The sequence below is a fragment of the Schistocerca serialis genome, chromosome 2 (genome assembly GCF_023864345.2).
Source record: "Schistocerca serialis cubense isolate TAMUIC-IGC-003099 chromosome 2, iqSchSeri2.2, whole genome shotgun sequence".
In the NCBI taxonomy this organism is placed as follows: domain Eukaryota; kingdom Metazoa; phylum Arthropoda; class Insecta; order Orthoptera; family Acrididae; genus Schistocerca; species Schistocerca serialis.
Window position 1 is genome coordinate 323236948 of NC_064639.1, and position 25670 is coordinate 323262617.

Below are 25670 nucleotides of genomic sequence, written 5' to 3' on the forward strand. Positions count from 1 at the left end.
CATTCGTAGTTTCGTGCCAATGGTGTGTTGAACAACAATGTGGTTGGCATCCCTGCACATGCCTGTGTTCAATGTACAACTGTTGGAAGTTTCATGTTGCATGTCTGTTAGTTGTTGCTCAGTGCTGTACTGAGTAAAATGTTGTGTCACACAGTTTGGGAATTTGCAGATGGCAGAGTTAGAGGAGCAACATGACTGAATTAAATTTTGTGTGAAACTCAAGAAAACCATTACGGAGATAAACCAAACGATGCAGGAAGCCTATGGTGATGAGTAGTAAGTGTTACAAATGCTTCACACGGTTTAAAAATGGCCAGATGGAATTTAAAGATGACTCTCATTCAGGACGCCCTTCGACGCCTACTGATGATGCACACGTCAGGAACATCAATGAAATTCTGCATGCCAATAGAACACAGACTGTCCAAGAGATTGCAGAAGAATGTAACATTTCAGTTGGATCATGTCACGAAATCATGTCACAGCATCTAGGAATGTATGATGTTGTCGCCAAGTTCGTCTCATGGCTCATGAGTCAAGACCAGAAAGACCATCGCCTAGTATTCTGTGAAGAGCTTCTAGATTCGGCAAATGAGAACGAGATGCTCCTTAAGAGAATCATAACTGGCGATGAGACGTGGGTCTAAGGTTATGATGTTGAGATCAGGGTTCAATCTTTCCAAAGGCTCAGGTAAGGTTCTCCAAGACCAAAAATGCTGGTCAGGTCAAATGTCAAAGCCGTACTGAGAGTTTTCTTTGACTTTGAAAGATTAGTTCATCATGAATTCATGCCACAGGGACAAATTATTAATCAATGGTATTATTGGGACGTGTTGCAGCGCCTGTGAGAAAACGTCAGAAGGAAACAGCCTGAAATGTGGCGAGACAATTCATGTCTCTTGCATCACAATAATGCACCCACACAAACATCCCAGTTGGTGTGATTATTACACAAAAAACAAAATCACTGTGCTGCCTCATCCTTCATACTCTCCAGACCTGGCCCCTGTGGACTTTTTTTTATTTCCAAAGGTGAAAACCCTGTTGAAAGGACAAAGATTTGCAACAATAGACCAGACAAAAGAAAATTGGCAGATGGCGCTTTGCGCAATCCAATAAGAGGCATACCAAGACTGCTTTCGGAAGTGGAAATGGTGTTAGGTGTAGTGTACCAATTGTGGAGGAGACTATTTCAAATGAGATCATGTACAATAAGTAAAAGGTAAGCATAAAAAAATTTGTAGACAAAGTTCTGGAATTTTTTGAACAGCCGTCTATCTCTGGGAGTAAGTACCATACCACAGTGTAAGTGAAAGAGACCAGGCATGTTCTGTATCTCTCACTACGAACAAGTCAGTTTACAATAACACACTTTCTGATGACTTACTTTCTCTCCCCCCTTTCAACGTGCGCGCGCACACACACACACACACACACACACACACACACACACACACACACACACACACACACACACACACACACTCTATATTTACCATGTATAAAGATTCTTTGCATCACTGCTTAAGTGGTCAAAGATTTTTATAGCAAAATACCTCACTTCTTTCTGCACCACGATTTGACTAAGTGAGGGATAGTGTGAGTCATTTCCCCTTGAGGTAATGTATTTGTGAATGGTATAATTGTTCTTGACATGTGATTGATCACTTACAACAAACTTCCAGAGAAAGGATAAATATAGCGTGAGGCTATTGCCAGTATGGTCAATTGTTTGAAAAGCTGTCTCCAAGCGATTCTAAAGTGGACACCACATAATATTAAAAGCTCCTATGCAACAAATACTTTCTTCTTTAATGAAGATTAGTACCAGAATATGATGCAATAACTGTGAATGAAAATAGGAGAGAAAAGCTTTTTCCTCCATAATGCAACAGTTGCAGAGCTTTCATGTTTAAAATCATCTGTAACATATGATTTCTGGTTCAGGATGTTAACAACATAATTACTAAATATTTGGAATATTCTTTTTCATTTATTGTTATTCCCTTATGCATTATTTCCACTTGTGTGGCACCCTTTGGCAGTATACAGTTGTATTTACTGTATTTTTGCAGTGAGTAGTACAATGGATTAGAATCTGGGAGATTAAAACCCGCATCCAGCCATTATGATTTAGGTTTTCCAAGATTCTCCTAAATTGCTTCAGGCAAATGCTGGGATGGTTCCTTAGAAAGTACTTGGTCAATTTCCTTTCCCATCTCTCCCTAATCCGAGCTTGTGCTCTGTCTCTAATGATCTCATTGTTGTTGGGACGTTAAACACTAATTTCCTCCTCCTCCCCCTACTGTATTTTATCTAAGGTCAATGAAAAATCATTTGCAGAGATCTATTTATTGCTTGCCAAGAAAATTTTATTTACATTTTCAAAAGAGTAGAAACATTAGCCATTGATAGATACATAAATAAGTCTAAAAACGCTGTCTGAAGGTGCTGTTCTGGGACTGCAGTGCTACAGCTTGACTAGGGTGGGGGATTGTGTGGGGTGAGGCACAGCAGTTCTGCAGCTTGACTGGAATGAGGGGTTGTGTTGGGTGGAGTGGGTGAGGCAAGGAATGAGGCAGCAACTGAGAAGAAGGGCTGGGAAAGGGTGGCTGATGACTGGGACGGAGACATCATGTGCAAGGGAGAAGAATGCATGAGTGAGAAGCAGCAAGTGTAACGAATAGATGTGTGACACCCTCTTCCCTGCAGTCTCCCCCCACCCCTTTTTTTACTGTCACCTCTCTCAATGCACTTCCCCAAGTAATTGTATTCATGCTCAACAAACAGTGGGACACGTTACAAGAGAGATTATTTGCTTCTCAGAGAGCCTCATGCACAGAAGTCTAAGAGTTGTTTACCAAAATGGGCACAAAATATATGATTTCCTAAAACATACACCTTGCTCAGCAATTGCAATGGTAAAATTAGAGAAATTAAGGTCCTTATGAAGATGTACTGACAGTCTTTCTTCCTGTCTACCACCTGAGAATGAAATAGGTAAGGGGCAATGAGGCAGGTGCACTATGTATCCTAAATCACCAGCCGTATGTTGGCTTGTGGAGTATAAATGTAAACAAATCTACTTTTATGGTTATAGCATTTAGCGGGGATTATTTTTTCAGGTGAAAACAGCTCTAAATTGAAATTAGAATTATATTATGACCTTCAGCTGCTAAACGGAGGTTATGAAATCTAAATACTATGCATCAAAGTGTTTTTTTTTCTCATTAAAATGTAATTGCAAGTATTGTCAGTCACTGTACAAAATCTGTTTATAGTGCTATTGCAAAGAACCGACAGGGGCTAAAGAAAAATACTTTTCAGACTGAACACAGACAAATACGAATGGAATTTACTATCTGAAATGGTAAAGACTTCACATACCTATTTATTTATGGAGATGACAGAAATCACAAGAACTATAACAGATTCAAGAGAAAAGGAGAAAGCATATGAAATACAGTGTGTGAAGTCCACCAGTATGTCATGTCTCTGCTACGATGCAAGCAGAGACTAAATACACTCCTGGAAATGGAAAAAAGAACACATTGACACCGGTGTGTCAGACCCACCATACTTGCTCCGGACACTGCGAGAGGGCTGTACAAGCAATGATCACACGCACGGCACAGCGGACACACCAGGAACCGCGGTGTTGGCCGTCGAATGGCGCTAGCTGCGCAGCATTTGTGCTCCGCCGCCGTCAGTGTCAGCCAGTTTGCCGTGGCATACGGAGCTCCATCGCAGTCTTTAACACTGGTAGCATGCCGCGACAGCGTGGACTTGAACCGTATGTGCAGTTGACGGACTTTGAGCGAGGGCGTATAGTGGGCATGCAGGAGGCCGGGTGGACGTACCGCCGAATTGCTCAACACGTGGGGCGTGAGGTCTCCACAGTACATCGATGTTGTCGCCAGTGGTCGGCGGAAGGTGCACGTGCCCGTCGACCTTGGACCGGACGCAGCGACGCATGGATGCACGCCAAGACCGTAGGATCCTACGCAGTGCCGTAGGGGACCGCACCGCCACTTCCCAGCAAATTAGGGACACTGTTGCTCCTGGGGTATCGGCGAGGACCATTCGCAACCGTCTCCATGAAGCTGGGCTACGGTCCCGCACACCGTTAGGCCGTCTTCCGCTCACGCCCCAACATCGTGCAGCCCGCCTCCAGTGGTGTCGCGACAGGCGTGAATGGAGGGACGAATGGAGACGTGTCGTCTTCAGCGATGAGAGTCGCTTCTGCCTTGGTGCCAATGATGGTCGTATGCGTGTTTGGCGCCGTGCAGGTGAGCGCCACAATCAGGACTGCATACAACCGAGGCACACAGGGCCAACACCCGGCATCATGGTGTGGGGAGCGATCTCCTACACTGGCCGTACACCACTGGTGATCGTCGAGGGGACACTGAATAGTGCACGGTACATCCAAACCGTCATCGAACCCATCGTTCTACCATTCCTAGACCGGCAAGGGAACTTGCTGTTCCAACAGGACAATGCACGTCCGCATGTATCCCGTGCCACCCAACGTGCTCTAGAAGGTGTAAGTCAACTACCCTGGCCAGCAAGATCTCCGGATCTGTCCCCCATTGAGCATGTTTGGGACTGGATGAAGCGTCGTCTCACGCGGTCTGCATGTCCAGCACGAACGCTGGTCCAACTGAGGCGCCAGGTGGAAATGGCATGGCAAGCCGTTCCACAGGACTACATCCAGCATCTCTACGATCGTCTCCATGGGAGAATAGCAGCCTGCATTGCTGCGAAAGGTGGATATACACTGTACTAGTGCCGACATTGTGCATGCTCTGTTGCCTGTGTCTATGTGCCTGTGGTTCTGTCAGTGTGATCATGTGATGTATCTGACACCAGGAATGTGTCAATAAAGTTTCCCCTTCCTGGGACAATGAATTCACGGTGTTCTTATTTCAATTTCCAGGAGTGTATAATGGACAGCATGCATGGAGCATTTATCACAAAGGTTTTAAGCTTCTAAACTTAGAAGTTTATTTACGAGGAAGTACAAATTTAACTGGGCCTGCTCATCACACAAGAAACATATGAACTTCATGATCAATGCCAACCTCTTACCTGAATACACACGTCAATGAGATTGTAAATGCTTAAGGCCAATTCCATTAGATCAAACAAAAATGCCACATGTTCTTGCACTGGTAAGTAATTAGAATTTCCTGAAAAGAAACAAGTTCCTAAGTCAAGTTACAGATATTTTCATTTTATGATCCTATTATTTACTGAAATTTCATTTCAATGTTCTAAAACTTATGGAAATTTAAAGACTGTAACTAATGTTTCTAGCAAAAGCTAATGAAATGTACTCACCACTTGCAAAAGAACTCAGCATTTCAATAACAGTTACTGCACACTGCCATGTGACTGCATGTTGATCAAAAAATGACATACTTTGCACTTTGGCTGTCACTGCTTCAAAATTGAACTCTCCACGGGAATGCTTCTTCACTTTACCACCTAAAATGAGACACTTATTTCAAGATTATTTCCGCAAGAACATAAAAAGAATTACATATGTTTTCAGTTTGGGACAGTACTCTGAGCCAGAGTTAATCCAATAATTTTTTGGATTAGTGCCTCTATTCACATAATCTGAAATAAATGAACAGTATATTGGAAAAAAACTTCTATAAATGTTTCTGACTGCTTCTACCCTATTATGAATTGTAATCAGATGTAAATAATTGATAACACAACAAGACACATGTACTTGCTTGACTACATTGTTCCAGCTGGTTACATCCTCTGAGGTCCCATAGCCTGAATGGCCCAGAATAAAATATGAATTTTTTTCTATAATTCATTCAATATGTTAAACTTGTACTTGTTTCACCCGAAAGTCTTAGCTCCATAGGTCCAAATTACCAAAACTCTGCCTGTGAAACAAGCCAGTCCTATTCAGTGCAGCGAAAATATACTATGTTAAGCAATTAATATAACATCAAATTTGTTTGTAATTTTATTTGTTCATTCATACACTGGCTTGTATAAAGTTTGAATATCGATTTTAAGTCCAATAATGTGTTGACAGAAATAGTATCCAAAGATACACGAAGCTGTCATTTGACTTCAGGTGTACTTTCCAGAGCGAAATGTGCATAATTAAGCCAAATGGTAAATGTGAGCAATGCAACAGTAAACTTGCTCATTTCATTTCATATCACTCTGCAATGTTACACCCAGATATTTAAACAATGTGACCATGTCAAGTAGTACACAACTAATAATATTACGAAAAGGAAAGTTGCTACTCACCAAATAGCAGAGATGCTGAGTCGCAGAGAGGCACAACAAAAAGACAACTCACACATACATCTTGGGCAACTGAAACCACACCTAATGCTGTATCAAACATTTCAGGTTTGTTTTTCCTATTCACTGGCATTAACTTACATTTTCCCCTCATTTAGAGCTAGCTACAATTTGTCACACCAACTAGAAATTTCGCTTAAGTCATTTTTGTATATTTCTACAGTCACTCAATTTTGATTCCTTACCGTAAACCACAGCATCACCACCATACAACCACAGATTGCTGTTCACCCTGTCTACCAAATCATTTACGTATATACAGGGTGTTACAAAAAGGTACGGCCAAACTTTCAGGAAACATTCCTCACACACAAATAAAGAAAAGATGTTATGTGGACATGTGTCCGGAAACACTTAATTTCCATGTTCGAGCTCATTTTAGTTTCGTCCACCTACACTCAATGGAGCACGTTATCATGATTTCATACGGGATCCTCTACCTGTGCTGCTAGAACATGTGCCTTTACAAGTACGACACAACATGTGGTTCATGCACGATGGAGCTCCTGCACATTTCAGTCGAAGTGTTCGTATGCTTCTCAACAACAGATTCGGTGACCGATGGATTGGTAGAGGCGGACCAATTCCATGGCCTCCATGCTCTCCTGGCCTCAACCCTCTTGACTTTCATTTATGGGGCATCTGAAAGCTCTTGTCTACGCAACCCCGGTACCAAATGTAGAGACTCTTCGTGCTCGTATTGCGGTTGGCTGTGATACAATACGCCATTCTCCAGGGCTGCATCAGCGCATCAGAGATTCCATGCGACGGAGGGTGGATGCATGTATCCTCGCTAACGCAGGACATTTTGAACATTTCCTGTAACAAAGTGTTTGAAGTCACGCTGGTACGTTCTGTTGCTGTGTGTTTCCATTCCATGATTAATGTGATTTGAAGAGAAGTAATAAAATGAGCTCTAACATGGAAAGTAAGCGTTTCCGGACACATGTCCACATAACATATTTTCTTTCTTTGTGTGTGAGGAATGTTTCCTGAAAGTTTGGCCTTACCTTTTTGTAACACCCTGTACAGAACAACAGCGGTCCTATCAAACTTCCCTGGGGCACTCCTGATGACACCCTTCATGTGTATCCATGGCCCATTTTAATACATGTCCAGTTCATCTCCCTCTCCAGCGTCTCTTTATGTTCTCCCCATCTCTCTGCGTCCATCTCCATTCTCTCGGACCATCTCCCCCTTCTCCTCACTGCATCAATCTCTCCCTCCCCCTTCACCTCACTGCATAAATCTCCACCTCCCCCTTCTCTCTGTACGTCTCCTACTGCCCCCCTCACTCTCCAACTCCTCCTTCACCCCCACCCTATCTGTCCCATCCTACCCTCCCCTATCCATCTCCTAATCCCCCCTCTATCTGTCAACCTCCTCCTCCTCAGTCCCCCCTCCCTCTCTACTCAGCCTATCCTACGGAAGGTTCTAAGCTCCACAGTGCCTATTCCCAGAGTAGTATGTGTACCAAATTTGCTTGAAATTGATCCATTGTTTTAGGAGAAGATGCTGGACATACATGCACAAAAAATGCATACATACTCATATTTTCTGTTTTCTGTCATTTCTTAGTTGCTTCTAAATTTACGAAGGTATGTTATATCTACGCAACTAAATGAAAGACAGTTTGTTTCTTGCCATAAGTGTTTCGATTCTTTTATTTATGAAACAGCTTCAGTGCCCTGTAATACAGATTTCTTTTTGTACATACAATAAATGGACTATTTTGTACTTACAATCTGTTACCATGTTACATTATGCCATTATTTTCTTTTGTTTTCCAGATTAGAAACAACTTTTCTGGCACAAATTTTGTGAGGTTAAATTACTGTTTGGTGTTACTTACGATTTCCAGTATGGCTAGTCCATACATGTGCTCTTGGAGTCATATTCATTCGGTCCCCTTACTCCAGCTGGCTGATTTATGGCATTTTTTCAGTCACATTTATTACAACACATCACCTGCATATTTAATTTTGCGATCGACATGTGTATCTTTACAGTATGTAGTACTGCCAATTGTCGCTGTGTGTCCATCTCCCGTTTTTTGTTCATGTTGTGTGTGGTTTGATATTTTTCATTTGGTGTGTGTGTGTGTGTGTGTGTGTGTGTGTGTGTGTGTGTGTGTGTGCGCGCGCGTGTGTGTATACGCACACAAGTGTATTTTGTTATGTGTGAACATGTTGTTCCTTGTTAAGTCTTGTTTTTTAGGGGCTCTCTCTCTCTGTGTGTGTGTGTGTGTGTGTGTGTGTGTGTGTGTGAGAGAGAGAGAGAGAGAGAGAGAGAGAGAGAGAGAGAGAGAGAGAGAGAGGAGGGGGAGGGGAAGGGTGATTCATTAATCACTTCTCTGTTTGTGTTTCAGATTTCTGTTTGTTATTGTTTTAGGGGCTAACATGATCAGTGAGTTATTGTTTTATTGATTTGGTCATTAATTGCTTTCTTTTTCACTGCAAAGGCACTTTGTATGTGAAAGTTTTCTTCTAATGTCTGGAGTTTTTGTTGTGCTTGTTCACATCTTTTTCCAATGTTGGATGGTTCATGTTCATGTTTTTATCAGGCGTTCAGCAAAGGGAGAACTGCCGTTTTCATCCTTCCAGCCTCTTATATGTTCTTTATCCCTAGTTTTGAAATTCCTGCTTGTCATCCCCAGATATACTGATTCTCACATTCTTGGCATTCTAACTGGTATACCTGCTCCTTGGTATTTATCTGCTTTGTCTTTTGTTGTTTGTAAATGTGACTGGAGCATGTTGGTAGAGCACTTGCCCGCGAAAGGCAAAGAACCCAAGTCCGAGTCTCAGTCCAGCACACAGTTTTAATCTGCCAGGAAATTTCATTTCAGCGTACACTCCCCTGCAGAGTGAAAATTTCATTCTGGAAACATCCCCCTAGCTGTGGCAAAGCCATGTCTCCGCAATATCCTTTCTTCCAGAAGTGCTGGTTCTGCAAGTTCTCAGGAGAGCTTCTGGGAAGTTTGGAAGGTAGGAGACGAGGTACTGGTGGAAGTAAAGCTGTGAGGACGAGTTGTGAGTTATGCTTGGGTAGCTCGGTTGGTAGAGCACTTACCTGAGAAAGGAAAAGGTCCCGAGTTCGACTCTTGGTCCAGCACACAGTTTTAATCTGCCACGAAGTTTCATGTAGATCTCTGTATCCATTTCTTCATCCAAACATTCAGGTTTCTTAACTTTTAGATTTTTGTCACTATTTTTCTTCAATAATAATAATACAACAATGAAGGTGTGGCTGCTTGGGCTTTTAGCATGACACTGTAAACATGCACTTGCCAATCTCACAATGCATCTCAAGTGGAAACACTTCTGCAACTATTTACAGGAAGTTGCTGAAATTAACTTGCACAAGAGACTTAGAGAAGCAAACTTGTGCAAGTTTTTGTTAAATGTCTCTGATAGACTTGTTACTCAGGTGACACCCACCGACTAGTCCACCATCAGAGTCACTGAGCTCTCCTGACCAACCCATCCTGTGTCACTGTTTCTCCACTGGCAACACAATAAGTAAGACCCTTGTTTATCTGTACTAGGTAGACCGTTCATATACTGGAGTTGTGTAAGTTTCTTTTGTTTCAGACTTGTGAAGCATATGAGAGCAGCACAACTGTGTAAACATTTCACTAACAACAGTTTGATTGGACTTGTTTGAGGCTGATGTTCTAAGTAAACCATTAGTTTTTCCAGCTGTGCCATTGCCTCTACATGAGGCATTATTTTTTCTCCCGAGACACCACTTTCATTGTCCACTTTGCCATCATTGTCATTCTCTGTATTAAAACTGGTGGCAATGCAAATTTTGTCATCTCTCATCAAGCCATAGCCAGCATCACTGCCATTCTGCAACCAGACACCTATGTCAGTATCATCTGCATCGGAACAATCAGGAATGTTTGCCAGGAATTCAGAGGTGCTGACAACTTCACAAACTTCAGTAGTCGAATCATAAATAGCAGGCCATAATGGTTTTCCTGATTTCAGAATTGACAGTTCAGTAATTTGATCCGAAAAAGATGCAACCATACATATCACATCTTTAACATTTACTGATTTCAATTCAGAAAGCACACCAGCTTCTACCTCTTCTAGAATTAATTGACCCAGTAGCTGTCTTTTATATACCAATTTCATATTCTCCAGTGTACTTGATCTATTGGTTGTAGAAGAGGGAAGAACTTCATTCTGATGTCACCACTGACAAGCTGCTCTGCTCCCAGAAGTAACAGTGCATTGTCAACAAAAAATGTGGCCTTTGGTGTAAAGTAAAATAAAAAATATTATTATTTATTTAAAATTTTACTATCATCTTCATTAGAGTTTATTTAGAGCTCAGTTTATTATTTAAATCTCTCTTCATCATTTAGCTAAAGTACAGGGTATACATAAAGTCTGGGAACACTTTCAATTATTTATTGCACAAGAACCAAACATTGTACAGATTCATACATATGTCATTTTGAAGAGAAACCCTGAAAGTTTTTTTCATGTATACCATCCAGCGTAGTTTGGTAATTTGCTGAAAGTCAGTGCTAGTCACAAACATGGCAAGTTCAGAGGCGGAGCGAGCTTTCTGTGTGTTGGAGTTCGACAAAAAAAAGTGTGCTACAGCTGTTCAACGGATGTCTACAACCAAGTACAGTATGAAGCCACCCACAAGGAAGACCATTACCACTGGCACAACAAATTCGTTACAACTGATTGCTTGTGCCAGGCAAAGAGAAGCAGACGTCCCAGTGTGAGAGAAGTGAAAATGAGGCGCATACGAGACACATTCATAAGGAGTCCAAAGAAATCAGTGGATCATGCATCCTTTGAGCTCAAAGTGGCTCCAATGACAGTATGAAAAGTGATGTGACAGACGCTGTCTATGAAACCATTCAAATTGGAGGTAGCGCAGATGCTCAATGACGACAACAAAGACAAGCGTTTTGAGTTTTGTTCGCAGTTGCAATTGAATGACGATGGGGATGGCATTGCCAGTTGCTTAATTTTTAGTGACGATTGCACTTTTCACACTAATGGGAAACTGAACAGGCATAATTGTTGAATCAGGGGTACAATGCATCCACAAAAATGCATTGAATTTGAGCGTGATTCCCCAAAGGTGAATGTTTTTTGTGCCTTGTCACGTCGAAAACTGTACTGACCATTCTTCTTCGCTGAGAGCACTATCACTGGATATTCCTACTTGGACATGTTGCAGCAATGGCTGATGCCTCAAATGCAATCGGACTCTCCATTCATCTTTCAGCAGGATGAGGCTCCACCCAGTCTTCATCATAAAGTTTGTGGGTACCTGAACACAGAGCTGCCGCATCGATGGATCGGCCATGCTACACAAGGGAACAGCTGTTTCACGAACTGGCCTCCCCGATCACCATATCACACTCCATGTGACTTTTCTGTGGGGACACATTAAAGATCTACTTTATGTACTGCCTTTACCACGTGATGTAGCAGAGCTCCAGGAGAAAATATGGGAAGCGACTGCCACAGTCAACAATGCCATGATATATCAACGGTTGCTTCATCAGGAAAGAGGGAAGGAGAGGGAAAGACGAAAGGGTGTGGGTTTTAAAGGAGAGGGTAAGGAGTCATTCCAATCCCGGGAGTGGAAAGACTTACCTTAGGGGGAAAAAAGGACAGGTATACACTCACACACACACCCATATCCACCTGTCCTTTTTTCCCCCTAGGGTAAGTCTTTCCGCTCCCGGGATTGGAATGACTCTTTACCCTCTCCCTTAAAACCCACACCCTTTCGTCTTTCCCTCTCCTTCCCTCTTTCCTGATGAAGCAACCGTTGGTTGTGAAAGCTTGTATTTTGTGTGTATGTTTGTATGTCTATCGACCTGCCAGCGCTTTCGTTTGGTAAGTCACATCATCTTTGTTTTTAGATATATTTTTCCCACGTGGAATGTTTCGTTTAGTTCTTGTGCAATAAAAAATTGAAAGTGTTCCTAGACTTTACATACACCCTGTATATTGATATCATAAATGATGAATTGCTTTTGTTGATGCTATCAGATATCAAAAACTTGCTAGAAATCATCGTGCTGGGTTCCGAGTACCTAGCAATTCAGCAGTAACTCTGCTAAAATTTTATTGGTCACCAATAATCTAGAAATATGATTTATTGTCCATATAGAATCCACAGAGTCTGTAGAGGAATAATTACAGTTGTACAATGAGATTTGGATACATGGCAGCATAGGATTTCATAAATTATAAAACGGGACAATAGTATGTCCCAAAGAACAAATGATCATGCGTGCATAGCTGGCCAATGAAATATCCAGCGAACATCGTTCTGAAAATTCTACTGTGTGTGTGTGTGAGTTATTTGTGTGTGTGTGTGTGTGTGTGTGTGTGTGTGTGTGTGTGTGTGTTTTGTCTAATTTTGAGAAAGGCCTTGTTGGCTGAAAGCTAATTGTGTGACAGGCTTTGGTGTGCCTTTCTGCGATTCAGAATCTCTGCTATAGGGTAAGTAGCAACTATCCTTTTCATTATATTGTTACATTCCATCCTGGATTTTTCATTGTTTCATAGAAATGAATTGTTTTATACCATTTCACCAAGAAAGCATATTATTGAGTCATTTACATTAGTTTGAAAACAAAATATTAACTGACACTATTTGTGCTATTGAAACTAAATTAACTTCCTACAAACTTTAATGGCTGCTGGCAACAATATCCTAATTATACAAATTGAAAGAAAGCCATATAAGTGTACTCCCTCATCGAGTCTCAAGAAAAAAAGTGTGTCACTTCATCACGTTAACATGACAAGGACATTTAATCTCTACAGGGTTCTGAGAGCGTTGACCTCTCTCGCAGGCAAGTTCTGTTTCTTGCACTACAGTTAGTAAAAACTGTTTGGCAATTTAAAAAAAAGGTCACTTGCACTGCGTACATGCCACAGAAATCGCAATTTACTTTTTCAAATAAACAAATGACATCGATACAATGGATGATGTACTATAGGTGGAAGGCCCTCTTCCTCTGAATATCGTCTAACACTTGACATAAAATCATGACAAAACCAGGTTTTAACAATCCAACCAACAATCCATCCATGAATTATTTTGTGATTCGTAGACTGATTAACATGTTTCAATGCATGTAGATGTTTCAGTTTTCTTGTTTAAAAGGAGAGCGAATTTGTGTCTTCCATATGCATTACTGGAACCAATAATTTTAACTTGACCTTTAAATTTCTTATAACTCCTTGCCAAGTCACTTAATTTGGAAGCCAGTATGTTACTGGGTACCACCTGATTAAAAGGCCAGATTAATCTGCTTTATAAATCTGACATGGGGCTAAATTTTTGGAGGAAATTATTTCTTCAAATTCTTTTTTTATGCATCCTGCATTCACCATGCCCCTGAAAAACTTTCACCCATTACTGAAAGCTGGGATATGCCATAACAGGCTTTCCATCTTTCCAACGAATCTTGATGGGCTGTGAAGTTAGAATCGCCACCAGGTGCCCATTGTTTAAGGTTAGTGTCTTTCGCTGCAGGAATGATCAGATGTCGGAATACCACACTCTGTTCTCTCACTGAACAAAATGAATAATACTTCATCCAATGTTTCACTTCTTGCTTTCTTTATTGTACCGCAGTTCTGCAAACTGTCTTTAGCCATCATTATGAAGCAGAGATCTTCAATTTCTTTTCAATTCTTCTTCCTGTCCAACACAGTTGACGTCCCTGTGCCATATTCTGAAACTATGTTTTTCGGCAGTTCTTTGCCTATTCTGTTTAGTGTTTCTGACTTTTTTTGCAATAAAACCATTACTTTATTTTACTTCAAAGCCATTCCAGTCACACAAAACAAGTGAACAACTGATCAGATTCTGTGTAACAGTATACTGGCATATGTTAGAAACCATAACATCATTAACCATAGATAGTTTGGTTTTCAAATAGGGATTTCTACAAATCAAGAAATTTTCTCATACATCAATGATGTGTTACAATACATAAATAGAAATAAGTTGCCAGTTAGTGTGTTGTGTGGTCTCGTCAAAGCTTTTGATTGTGTAGCCATGAGATATGTTTAGAGAAGGTATGTCATTATGATCTTACAGGGCCTATAAGCAACTGAATTTCATCATACCCTAAAGACGGAGGATAGTTACAGATGTCTCAAAAGGGAAATCGCAAGATGTGGTGGTCCCCTGAATGGGGCACAATAAAGCATGGAGTCCCCCAAGACCTGTTGCTTGTGTCCTTGCTGTTCCCAACATGTCTAACTGATCTGCCTCTATCCGTTAACAAATATGGTTCAGAATAGTTGCAGATGCCCGAAGTATTGTGTGGATAGCATCGAAGAGGTTCAGTTTGAATCTGGTGTCAATGAAATCCTCAAGGAAGTTTTGGCTTGGTTCACATGCAACTCCCCACCAATAAATTTAATGAAGGCTAATGTCATCCCTTCCACACTAACCACAAACAGCCAGAAGTAGTAGTTATTGCACATAACGATAATTCACCTCACTCCATAATATGTTATTGCACAATCTTTTGAAGCAAGAGCTAGTGTAAAAAATTCCTCACAGCACAAAAAAGAACACCTAGGGTCACATGTGAGATACAGCCTCCACCCACCAACCTCATGTTGTAATATCTTCAATCTACTTTTTCAGCATTAATAACCCTGTTCGGTACGAAAATAATTGCTTACATCATGGCCATAACTCTAGAAGAAGAGATTATTTCCACCCTGAACTGAACCAGGTGGTACTCGTAAGAAAAGGGGTAAAGGAGGGTAGTGCTAAAATCTTCAATGCACTCCCTAGTAATATTAAATGCTCAACGGACAATGTGTTTTTGTGTAGAAGTAATTTAAAGAAGCACCTGCTTGACTACATTAGAATTCTTTTGCAGAAATAAATAAAAAATTTTCATTGAATTCCTCGTGTGCTAATAGCAGTTAAGAGAAAAGTTTATTAAGTTAGTATTAACAAAAGTAAAAGGATGGATTGCTACTAACCACACAGGGGGCCCTTTGAGTTGTGGACAGGCACAATGAAAAGACTGATACACATTTAGCTTTCAGCCACACCCTTTTTCAGAAAAGAAACCACACACACATTCACACAAGCAAGCACACCTAACACACACATGACCACCGTCTCCAGACACTCTAGTCAGAATACAATGATACTCCATCAAATGCAAACAGCAATCCACAGTAGGGCGTGAAAGGGAGAGGGATAGCAGGGTACGGTTGGGGAGAGAGGAGTCAGCGTTGCCTGGTAGAGCATGGAGGGACTAAATGGTAGCTATACAAGGCTTCCAGGTGCAGCATCAGGAGGCTGTGGGGGAGGGTGGGGCGGGGTGGAGGGGGGGGGGGGGGAACAGGGAGTGGAAAAGGAGGGGGCCAAGGAAGGGGAAAAACACCATTCCGTGCACTAGCAGAGTGCAGCACACTATGAGGGCGAGGGGATGTGGATTGGAGGGAGATGCAGGGCAGAGGGGGTGGAAACTGTTGGGTGGAGGGTATGGGAACAGTTAGTTGCTGTAGGTTGTGGCTGAGATTATTTTGGGAGTGGTGAATGTGTTGTAAAGATAACTCCCATCTATACAGTTCAAAAGAGCTGGTGGTGGAGAGGAGGATTCAGATGGTACAGGTTGTGAAACAGCTATCAAAATCAAGCATTTGTTCAGCTGCATGTTGTACCTCAGGGTGGCCCACTTTGCTATTGGCCACAGTTTGGCAGTGGCCATTCGTTGTGGTGGACAGCTGGTTGGTAGTCATACCAGTATCAAAAGCTGTGAAATGATTGCAGCAGAGCTTGTATATGACGTGGCTGCTTTCAAATGTAGTGTGACCTCTGAGCCTTAAGCCTGTGAAGGAACTGGGATAGGAAATGCTGAGTGAGTGGATTGGGTGGTTCTTGGACCTGTCTCTTCTTCAGCGATCCAGCTATCCCTCCCTCTTCCCTGCCTCACTGTGGAATGTTGCTTGCATTTGATGCAACAGCACTGCATTCTGGCCAGAGCCATCAGAGATAGCAGTAATGTGTGCTTGAGGTGTGCTTACTTGTGTGAATCTGTGTGCTTCCTTTTCTGAAGAAAGCTCTGGCCGAAAGATAAATATGTAACAATCTTTTGCTGTGCCTGTCTGCAACTCAACGTGCAATCTTTATGGTGAGCAGCAATCTATCCTTTTTATATTGTTGTTATTTCTACTTGGACTTTCCATGGTTTTATTTTAACTTAATATCAAACTGCCCTCAGTTAAAACTTCACTTAATTATAGCTTTATATTATGCAAATGTTGAGCTAATACTGCATCATATATACTACTAACCTGCCTATATTTTAATACAAGAATGTGGAAAAATGATGATGAATATGACACTTTTTTAATGTTCTCTTTATTAATACTACGGCATTGTGGTATCATTACTATTTATACTCTGTATATGTATCTATTTTTTATGTATTATAGAATACGTATAGAGCTCTTTATTCTATGTAATGATATTATATTTTAATTTGGTACTGTTCTGGATCCAAATTATGAAAAGAAGGCTGGAAGGAAGCTTAGAATTTAACATCCTATGGACATCGCAGTCATTAGAGGTGGAGCACACAATTCAATTACGAGAGGATGGAGAAAGATCAGCCATGCCCTTTATATGTATAACACACACACACACAGTTCCTGAATGTGAAGTTAAATAACAACTGTCCATTTATCACATCTGTGGTCATCACTAAGTTATCTATTATAGTACAACTAAAATTAACGCACCCAATCTGCCGCATATACAGGCAAAAGCTGTGAGGTGGGATTTTAGCGTGAGGGGGTGTCAAAAGTGAGCAAGTGGAGACAGAGTTGCGTTAAGAGAGTAAATGTACAGTGGAACTTGGATTTTACATTTTTCACAATCCTACGTCACAAATTCATAGCCCTTGCGAAAAACCCATAAGATCACTGCTGAAAGTTTCCCAATTTTACATTTCTTCCTAGTAAGGTTTACCTCGGTCTAAGTTCTTACTCGACATCTCCCTTGACTTCATCCCAGTTTCCTGCTATTGACATTTGATGTGACTGAATGAGTTATACGTGGTCCGATAGACAGATGGTTTTCTCCACGGGTGGTGGTGGAGTTGAGGGAATATTTTAGGTCACTGTGGAAAGGGGGGAGACATGAGAGAGGAAATGCTGATATAATCCATGATCAGTGTTGCCAACACAACTTGCAATGTTTAGCTTCACCATGCAAGCAGCAATGGAAAAACAAGACAGTTGATAAGAAGTGTTTCGGACCCAGTCAATATGGATGAAGCATACCAGTTGCCACCTTTTCTTGTGCCACTTATAACTGAGACTCATCTTGTTGCATGTATTTCTGATGTACTAAATTCAGCAACAATATTGATTATAAACCTTTCAAATTCAAACTCCGAGCCTCGAAGAATATGCTCAGTCATAATCGAGGAAATATTTCCGGCTAGTGAGCTTTTATTGGCTGGTGACTTGTCAAGTCACCCAACAGCCAGTGCAGCCACCACACCACACTAACACATGTAAAAAGAGCTCGCCTGCTGGATGTGTGGAGAGCGGGAGTGGCCCTGCAATGACGGGAGTGTATGTAAGGGTGAAAGCATTTTGTGAAGTGCTGAAAATATACTTTTCATACAGGTGATGTGCTCTGGCACAGATGTCACACAGAAATAGAACAAGGTGTGGTGTCACCACCAGACACCACACTTGCTAGGTGGTAGCCTTTAAATCGGCCGCGGTCCGGTAGTATACGTCGGACCCGCGTGTCGCCACTGTCAGTGATTGCAGACCGAGCGCCACCACACGGCAGATCTAGAGAGACTTCCTGGCACTTGCCCCAGTTGTACAGCAGACTTTGCTAGCGAAGCTACACTGACAAATACGCTCTCATTTGCCGAGACGATAGTTAGCATAGCCTTCAGCTACGTCCTTTGCTACAACCTAGCAAGGCGCCATTACCAGTGTATATTGAAATGGAAATTATGTACAGTCAAGAGAGATGAACACCGATTGTGGATTAAAGTTAAGTATTACAGCAACTGCGTCCGTATTTCTAAGTTCTCATTTCCTTGTAATGTTCCAGACCTCACGCCAATCTGCGTGAGCTTAAAAGCGTGCATTTCGGCCTCCTCTAGCAACACGGTGTTGGCTCTTCTGCCAACACTTCACAAGGGTGTTGCGATAGCACATTTTAAAGACTTTCATGTTCAAACCTGACACGATACAGTTGTAACAACACCGACTACTCACATATATACTTTGCACCACACACTGTAGATCATAAAGATTGGCAGCAGTGATAGAGGACATGAAGTGAAACTGTAGCATCCGAGTTTTCGTTCAAATTTACATTTTACAAAGTATACAGAAATACACTACACCGACTTTTAATAAGCTTGTAACATCAACTGGGGAGGTAAACTCATTTTTTCACATCTCTTTCTCTCATCGAGCCTAAAATAACACTTTAATAGTGGTGAGCATCTGAAGCGTGGCTCATAAGAAAAGCACTAAACAATAACAGCAATGGTAATCACCATATTCATCAATTTTTGCTTTCTTCTGGGTGAGCACACAGGAAATATTTCTCAAAAACTTGTGTTTAGACTTATAATTTGTGGTCATAGCATGTTGGGAAATACTTCAATTACCTTGTACCCAGATATCAGTTTCAATTCTGCACTTGAATGAACTTAAATACACAAAATAATACATGTTAACACAGTGAATCTTGAAAGCAGTCTTTGAAGTCAAATGAATCTCTTCTTTTAATTATCATAGATCTTAAAGATGCACATCTATTTCATGCTAGTCAACAACTACACATAATTTTCATAGAACAGTGGGTATAAATGAATAGCAAATACACTACAGCGGGCAAATCACACAAATTATATTTTTTTTTTCATAGTAACCATCTTTTTATTTGAAACATGAAACCCAATAGCTGCAAATGGAAGTAGATTGCAGTGTACAAAAATAAAATAATCACACATCATGTAGTGTTAGGCTGCATACATTTTATAGTTTGTATTTAAAGTATAGAAGGGGCCTAGGCTGAGACCCCCTATTGTTGTCAGGATGACGAAGCACGGAGTGCAGTGGAGCAGGCTGGTCAGTATGTTGGACACTAATGAAACAGCATTAGTGGAACAAAAATTTATTTATTAAAGTTTATAATTGTATACTCTTCTGTGGCAGCATCCAGGCCAGCAGCAGTGTAGTGGATGGCGTCAGAACATTCTGAAACTGTCTCAGGAGTCTCAGTGGATGTCGCCCCAGTGGTGTCCACATAAATATGGTGCTGGGTGGGTGGCAGGTCACAGTAGCATTCACTGTAGCCTGTACAGCAGGTGTTTTTGCCTGGGACAGCAGCTACATACTACCAGAGCACTCATGTGGACATTGAAGGGCTGTGTTTTAATCTCTTGACAGCTCTGCACAGTGTGGGGTTGGACAATAACATACTCCTCAGACCAAGAAAGGCCGGGGTTGTCGACAACTGCTTGTAGGTACTAGATGAGAAGAGTAGCTTGTAACGCCGGAAATGCATATCCTCCTATTTCCATCTATTGTACTATAATTTTTTCTCCTTGCTTTATTACCTCAAGATATGACATTTCTGTCTCTTTATATATTGTAATTGTTTTACTGTTTGTATATATATATTTATGCATTTATGTTTGTTTGTTTGTGAATATTATTTGTATTTATACGCTGGGTCTGGCCTAGGGAAAACTATGCTACCGAACGGATACATCGATAGGTCGTGTGGAGAACCAAAGTGTAGGATCTTTGGTAGTGTTAACTCTGTCGCGTGGAGCGGGGGCAGAGTGAGGTCTGGCTGGGGTAGCGAGTGGAGCAGGTGTGTTGTGAGAAGCTCCCGTGAGTTGCCGCGCTTTCGGGGTTTGGCAGCATGTAATTGCGCTCGACTTGCGATGATAGTTTCTGACATGGTGTCGCGGACGGGAAGCATTAGCTGGCGCACATCAAGAGCCCGTTTCGTCTGGTGACCGTGTCGAGAAGAAGGCGCGCCAACATCCAGCTTCTGCAACAGCGACGGCCGACAATGAGTGACTGTCGCCACCTCCTCGATCGACGACTTCAAACCTTCAATCAACCAACAAGGAAGACTAAAAGCACGTAAAGTTTCAGAACTGTATGGCAGACCTCAGCTTTTCAAACTGTTCCATTTGCCTCGCAAAATTACAGCAACTTAGCATGAACTTTTGTTGCTCATTGTGCCAATTGCATTACCAAGCAGGGTCCCTTCCTTTTCCGAAATGAACCCGAGTGTCGTTGAAATTCAGATGCCAGCATTAAAGTACAATCATTCCATTTCACTGCTTTAATTTCAAAGTTCAGTTTAAGTATTCATAGCTGGCTACAATATTTAGATTACGCAAGCACAAATTAAGAGTGCGAGTTTTGTTACCGTATTTTAGCTTACCTGTGACTGCAGCTCAGCTTGGTATGTACTAAATCTTACTATTGTTAATTGTTCAGAATCATTTAATTCAAGTTCAAAGCTAAATCTCTTATTTCTAAATTGCGTAGATTCAAGTAGCTTTTGAAATGATTGTTGAGGTAGTCCAAGACTAACCGTATTTTACTGAATTTCGATGTGCTTAAGAAAGAAAGCTTCTTTTTAATTTCAGTCACTAAATTAACTTTCAGTTTTCCGGTTTTATTAATTCTTTTGCTAAATTAAGTCAGAGTGCAGCGAAAGTTATTACTTCTATCAAACTTTCAGTTTTCACACTACACGTGTCAACCTCCAGTTGCCACGCTTCTAGTGCTAATTATATGTGTAATAACCTTTCTTTTTCAGTTACTATAGTAATTGTCCTTAGGACTGGCGACCGTAATTTCCCCCAAATCTCAAATATCTAATTACCGCTAGTTAATTGTTAACATAACGGCTGCACATTTACTTTCTTCATTAACTTTACCCCTTTTCAAAATTAATTTCCACCAGTTTCATTTGCATTTTTCCTTTCATAAAGATGTAACCCTTTCCTCCCTCTTTACCGACAGATTAACTTCGGTGACGATTGCTTTTCCCAAATTCCCATTAGGTACACGCGGTTTAATTTTTCACTGTCATTAAGGTCGATAAGTGAGGGGGAGGTTACAAGCTGTTAGTGCGCAGCCTGAACACTGTAATAGGTGGGCAGTGCATCAGACATCATCATTTTGGCCCAGCAAGTCGAAGGTAGAAGACTCCAACTGTTCCCATCTGTGGCTGCGAGGTTGATAGCTTACAGTAAATGACTGCAGTAGACCAGACAGGTAACAGTTTTGAAGGCGGAAGTCATCTTGGCTAATGGTAGCAGCACATCACGGTTTGGCATCATAGCTGATGTTCCACCGAATCCAACATAGGTTATGAGAATGCTTTTGTTGTCATACCCATGATAGTAGCTGGAAGACGAAATTTTGCTCCTGCCATATCACCAGTTGTATCATTTATTAATATACCACTGTTTTGTAGTTCTATTTTGGTCATGTCCATGGGTTTCCATTTTGGTAACAGTTTATGACGACAGCTTCTGGTAAGAAAACTGAGAACAATCAATGTGCTCCCACTCTTTGAGAAAGTGATTGTGGGGTAGCACTTCCCTCTGACACTTTGATACTTCCGTTTTTCCTTATAACAACTATACATCACATGCCTGAACATTATATGAAGATGGCATCTGTTCTTTGGGACATGTCCGAAAGAACAGATCCCATCTTCATATAGATAAGACGTACCGGCCAATGATCTTCTTCAGTGCGGATGCACTCATATTGCCTGAACTCTTACGGGAATTGGTAGATTGACTGCCGTGAGTAAAGAGTATAGTGTGCAGGGGCACTACAAATCTAGTGTGTGGACAGTAAGTTGGGAATGTGGGTCTCATGGGGAGCATGCCAGAGATAAGTCCTCCTGCAATGACACTATTCTCTGTGTCCTCGGTGGCTCCGACGGATAGAGCGTCTGCCATGCAAGCAGGATATCTCAGGTTCGAGTCCCGATTGGGGCACACATTTACAACTGCCCCTGTTGATATTTATCAATGCCTGTAAGCAGCTAAAGGTCTGGATTTCATTGTAATTTCATGCCTGAACATTAGTCTGAAGCTCTAACTAGGCAAACTGTGATGTTTTTTATTATAAATTCTTATAACTCCTCTAATGAAATGAGGATGTAAGCTTCTCTTTGTTCTGAGATTTATAATGCTTCTTGTGCTTGTATTTGGATCCACCTGTTTACCATTACCCATTTTATCAGACAAGGGTGAATTGTAAAACACTAGAACTGTGCATTCATGCCCTCTATCCAAAACTGAATGGAGATACATGCAGTTTTGCTCTATCAGAACTAACTTCAAGGGTTGCTGTATGGTAGACAAAGGTACTCCTTCCATGACAAAGTGAAGTGTTATCAGGACTACAATAACTTCTGGTACATCCATAGTGATCTAAGAGAAAGGAATGTTTCATCAATTCTTACCCTATTTCGAAAACGTGCATACATGTAAAGAAAAAGAAAATAAACTCTCCTCTACTCAATACAAATTTCTGAACCCTATCATACATGATATTTCAACATATACACAACTACACTTAAGGATGACAAATTTACAGCAAACTCTAAAACAGTATAATACAGTTTCATCATAACTTCTTAATAGCAATCTTAGTGTGTAAGGCATATTGAATATCTCTTGATCATCATTATACACCTGTTTCCTAACATTTTTGGGCACCTTTTTACAGATATTGTGGTAAAGCACCAACAGTTCCTTTGAACGGTTTAAACCTGCTTATGTAAACAACAAATGTTTTCGTTGGCAATTGCAACTCATATTTACCAGTGATGTTATTTCAATGGCTTGGTAAGGGCCATTGAACACAGTTAAAAACTTAATGGTTTTCTCTTTCAGTGTATATGGGTTGGTTAGTAATACCCACTGACCAAATTTGTATTATGATAGTTTATTTTGCCCTATTTGTTCCTGATGTTGGGGTTGTTTGGGGGAGGAGACCAAACAGCAAGGTCATCGGTCTCATCGAATTATGGTAGGATGGGGAAGGAAGTCGGCCGAGCCCTTTCAAAGGAACCATCCCGGCATTTGCTTGGAGCGATTTAGGGAAATCACGGAAAGCCTAAATCAGGATGGTTGGATGCGGGTATGAACCATTATCCTCCGGAATGTGAGTCCAGTGTGCTAACCACTGTGCCACCTCACTTGGTGTTCCTGATGTTCTAATGCCTTTGTATTGGCTCATTTTACTTTTTGCCAAACCTCACGTACACATTTTGCAAATTCTTTTACTGTCTCGCTGTCAGCTCCAAGCTTGGATTTTTATCATGGCATTTTTCTATGTATACCACCCTCATATGGTGAACTAGAGTGAACTTAAGAATTGTGCGCTGAAATTATCAATGCTTGGTATGTGTCCCATTTATTGCGTTGGCTGTTACTGTGAACCTTATCTGTTTGTCCATTTGCTTGTGACTGGAAGGAACTTGTTCCTAAGTTGCAAATGTGAAGCAAATCACACAACTGCTTCATTAGACCTGATATCAAATTTATACCTTGGTCTGTTACTAGGTATCTGGTATTCTGAACTTGAAGATCCAATTATTTAGCCAACTATGGCTTGTGCTACTGTGTTAGCTAGAGGGTCTGGGACTGCTTCCATTTTAACGTATTGGGAAAAGTTTTCTCTTTAGTTTGTTTGCTTCTGGAAATCTCTGCAATGGAACTTTTCAGTGGCTAAGATCAGCCTTCTGTGCACAAGGTATACAACTGTTATGAGGGTTGGACCTTAAATAGTGGCATGTTTGCACCTGTTACTGTCCTTCAAAGTAGTCACCAGCGTTGTGTAGAGCCCATTGCCAGCAATGTGAAAAGCGTAGTATACCATTAGCAGAGCCTGTTCTGTTGATGGTGTGCCATTTTTAGCCAAAAATTGACTAACCGAGATGGCTGTGTGTGAAGATGTGTTGTTGTGGTGGAAGAAACAGTCTCCTGTCTGCCCCACTTTTTTTTTTCACGAACACTGTTGCGCAATCTTCTTACAACATCTGTGGACGATCTGTGAGCACAAGCTCTCAAATTTTTTCAATATTTTCTTCAATTCCGGTAGGTGATGGATATCCAGAATGAAGTTTGTCGCCAATCAACATGTCGCCATTTTTAAATCAAGCAAACCACTTATACTCTTGAGTTTTTCGCATAGCTTTCTCTCAGTAAGCTGTTTTCAACAATAAAACAGTTTCAGCAGCATTTTGCCAAGTAGGAAACAAAATTTTACAGCTGAACATTGTTCAGGTCGACAACAAAGGCAGCACTGAACTGGCAATGAGTTCCGCTGTACACTCCAAGCGGCAGAAAGGCATATTACAGAAGCTCCACCAACCGCAATGTTATTCTGGTTTTTTTGGTTACCCCCTCGCACCTTCGTTGCTCTGAATGATGCATAACAAGCAGCATTCCACCTCAATACACGTGTGTGTGCAGTGTTCTGTTCTACTGGAAACACCTTCCAATGGGTGATACATTCTTCTTTTTTTAACAGACACTTTCCTGATGTTTCCTTTATTCTTATTCCTGCACTCTGTACCTTATGACCAACTCGACTGCACTCATAATAATATGGTTGGGGACACTACTTCTGCGGATGAAACTTATGACCACACCTGTAGCATTTTACTACAAAAGTGAAGACATGGTGTTCACCCTGTCCTAGCAATACCAATTTCTTCCAACTGGGTGATCCTTACAGCTTCAGCCAGGTCAGATATATTCTGTGTCCTGACTCTGCATGACATCCCGCCACACATAACCCGTAATAAAACACCAAGAGCCCTATTTTCAGCTTCACACAAGGTAACTGCTTCAGCTCCTGCCCTCTGTGTAGCTCTTACGCCTGTACATTAATCTACTGGATTCTATTGAAAAAAGATTCCACTGATCCATTAGACCTCTGCACCTAATCTTCATCTTTGATGTTTTGCTTATGGCAGCACTAGAGCAAACCATCAGCCAGCTCCTGGAACATTCCTACCTTGCTATGTACCTTACAATACATTAAAAAATGTTGTAGCTTTGTCCATTAACTGTAAGTCAGCTATATACAATCCTGTTTGATTTGTCCAATAGCATAATTTGCTGGTAGCTAATAATCTCTTAATGAACACTGTGAGATCCTATGTTGTTTTTCTGGAAAAATTGATCATTAAATTTGCTGTTGATGGATTGAGAGGATAGCAGGGTGTATGTAACATGA

General features: G+C 41.2%; 1 protein-coding gene across 1 annotated transcript in view; it reads right to left on the reverse strand.

Annotated features, from left to right (window-relative positions):
• The window catches only part of LOC126457128 (mediator of RNA polymerase II transcription subunit 12), a 372135-nt gene that overhangs the window by 221388 nt on the left and 125077 nt on the right, over positions 1-25670 (reverse strand). Inside the window, exons 16-17 of the mRNA XM_050093187.1 lie at positions 5344-5490; positions 5092-5192 (exon numbers count right to left, since the gene is read on the reverse strand). Coding sequence (XP_049949144.1) covers positions 5092-5192; positions 5344-5490 — 248 coding nt within the window. The remainder of the gene's footprint in view (positions 1-5091; positions 5193-5343; positions 5491-25670) is intronic.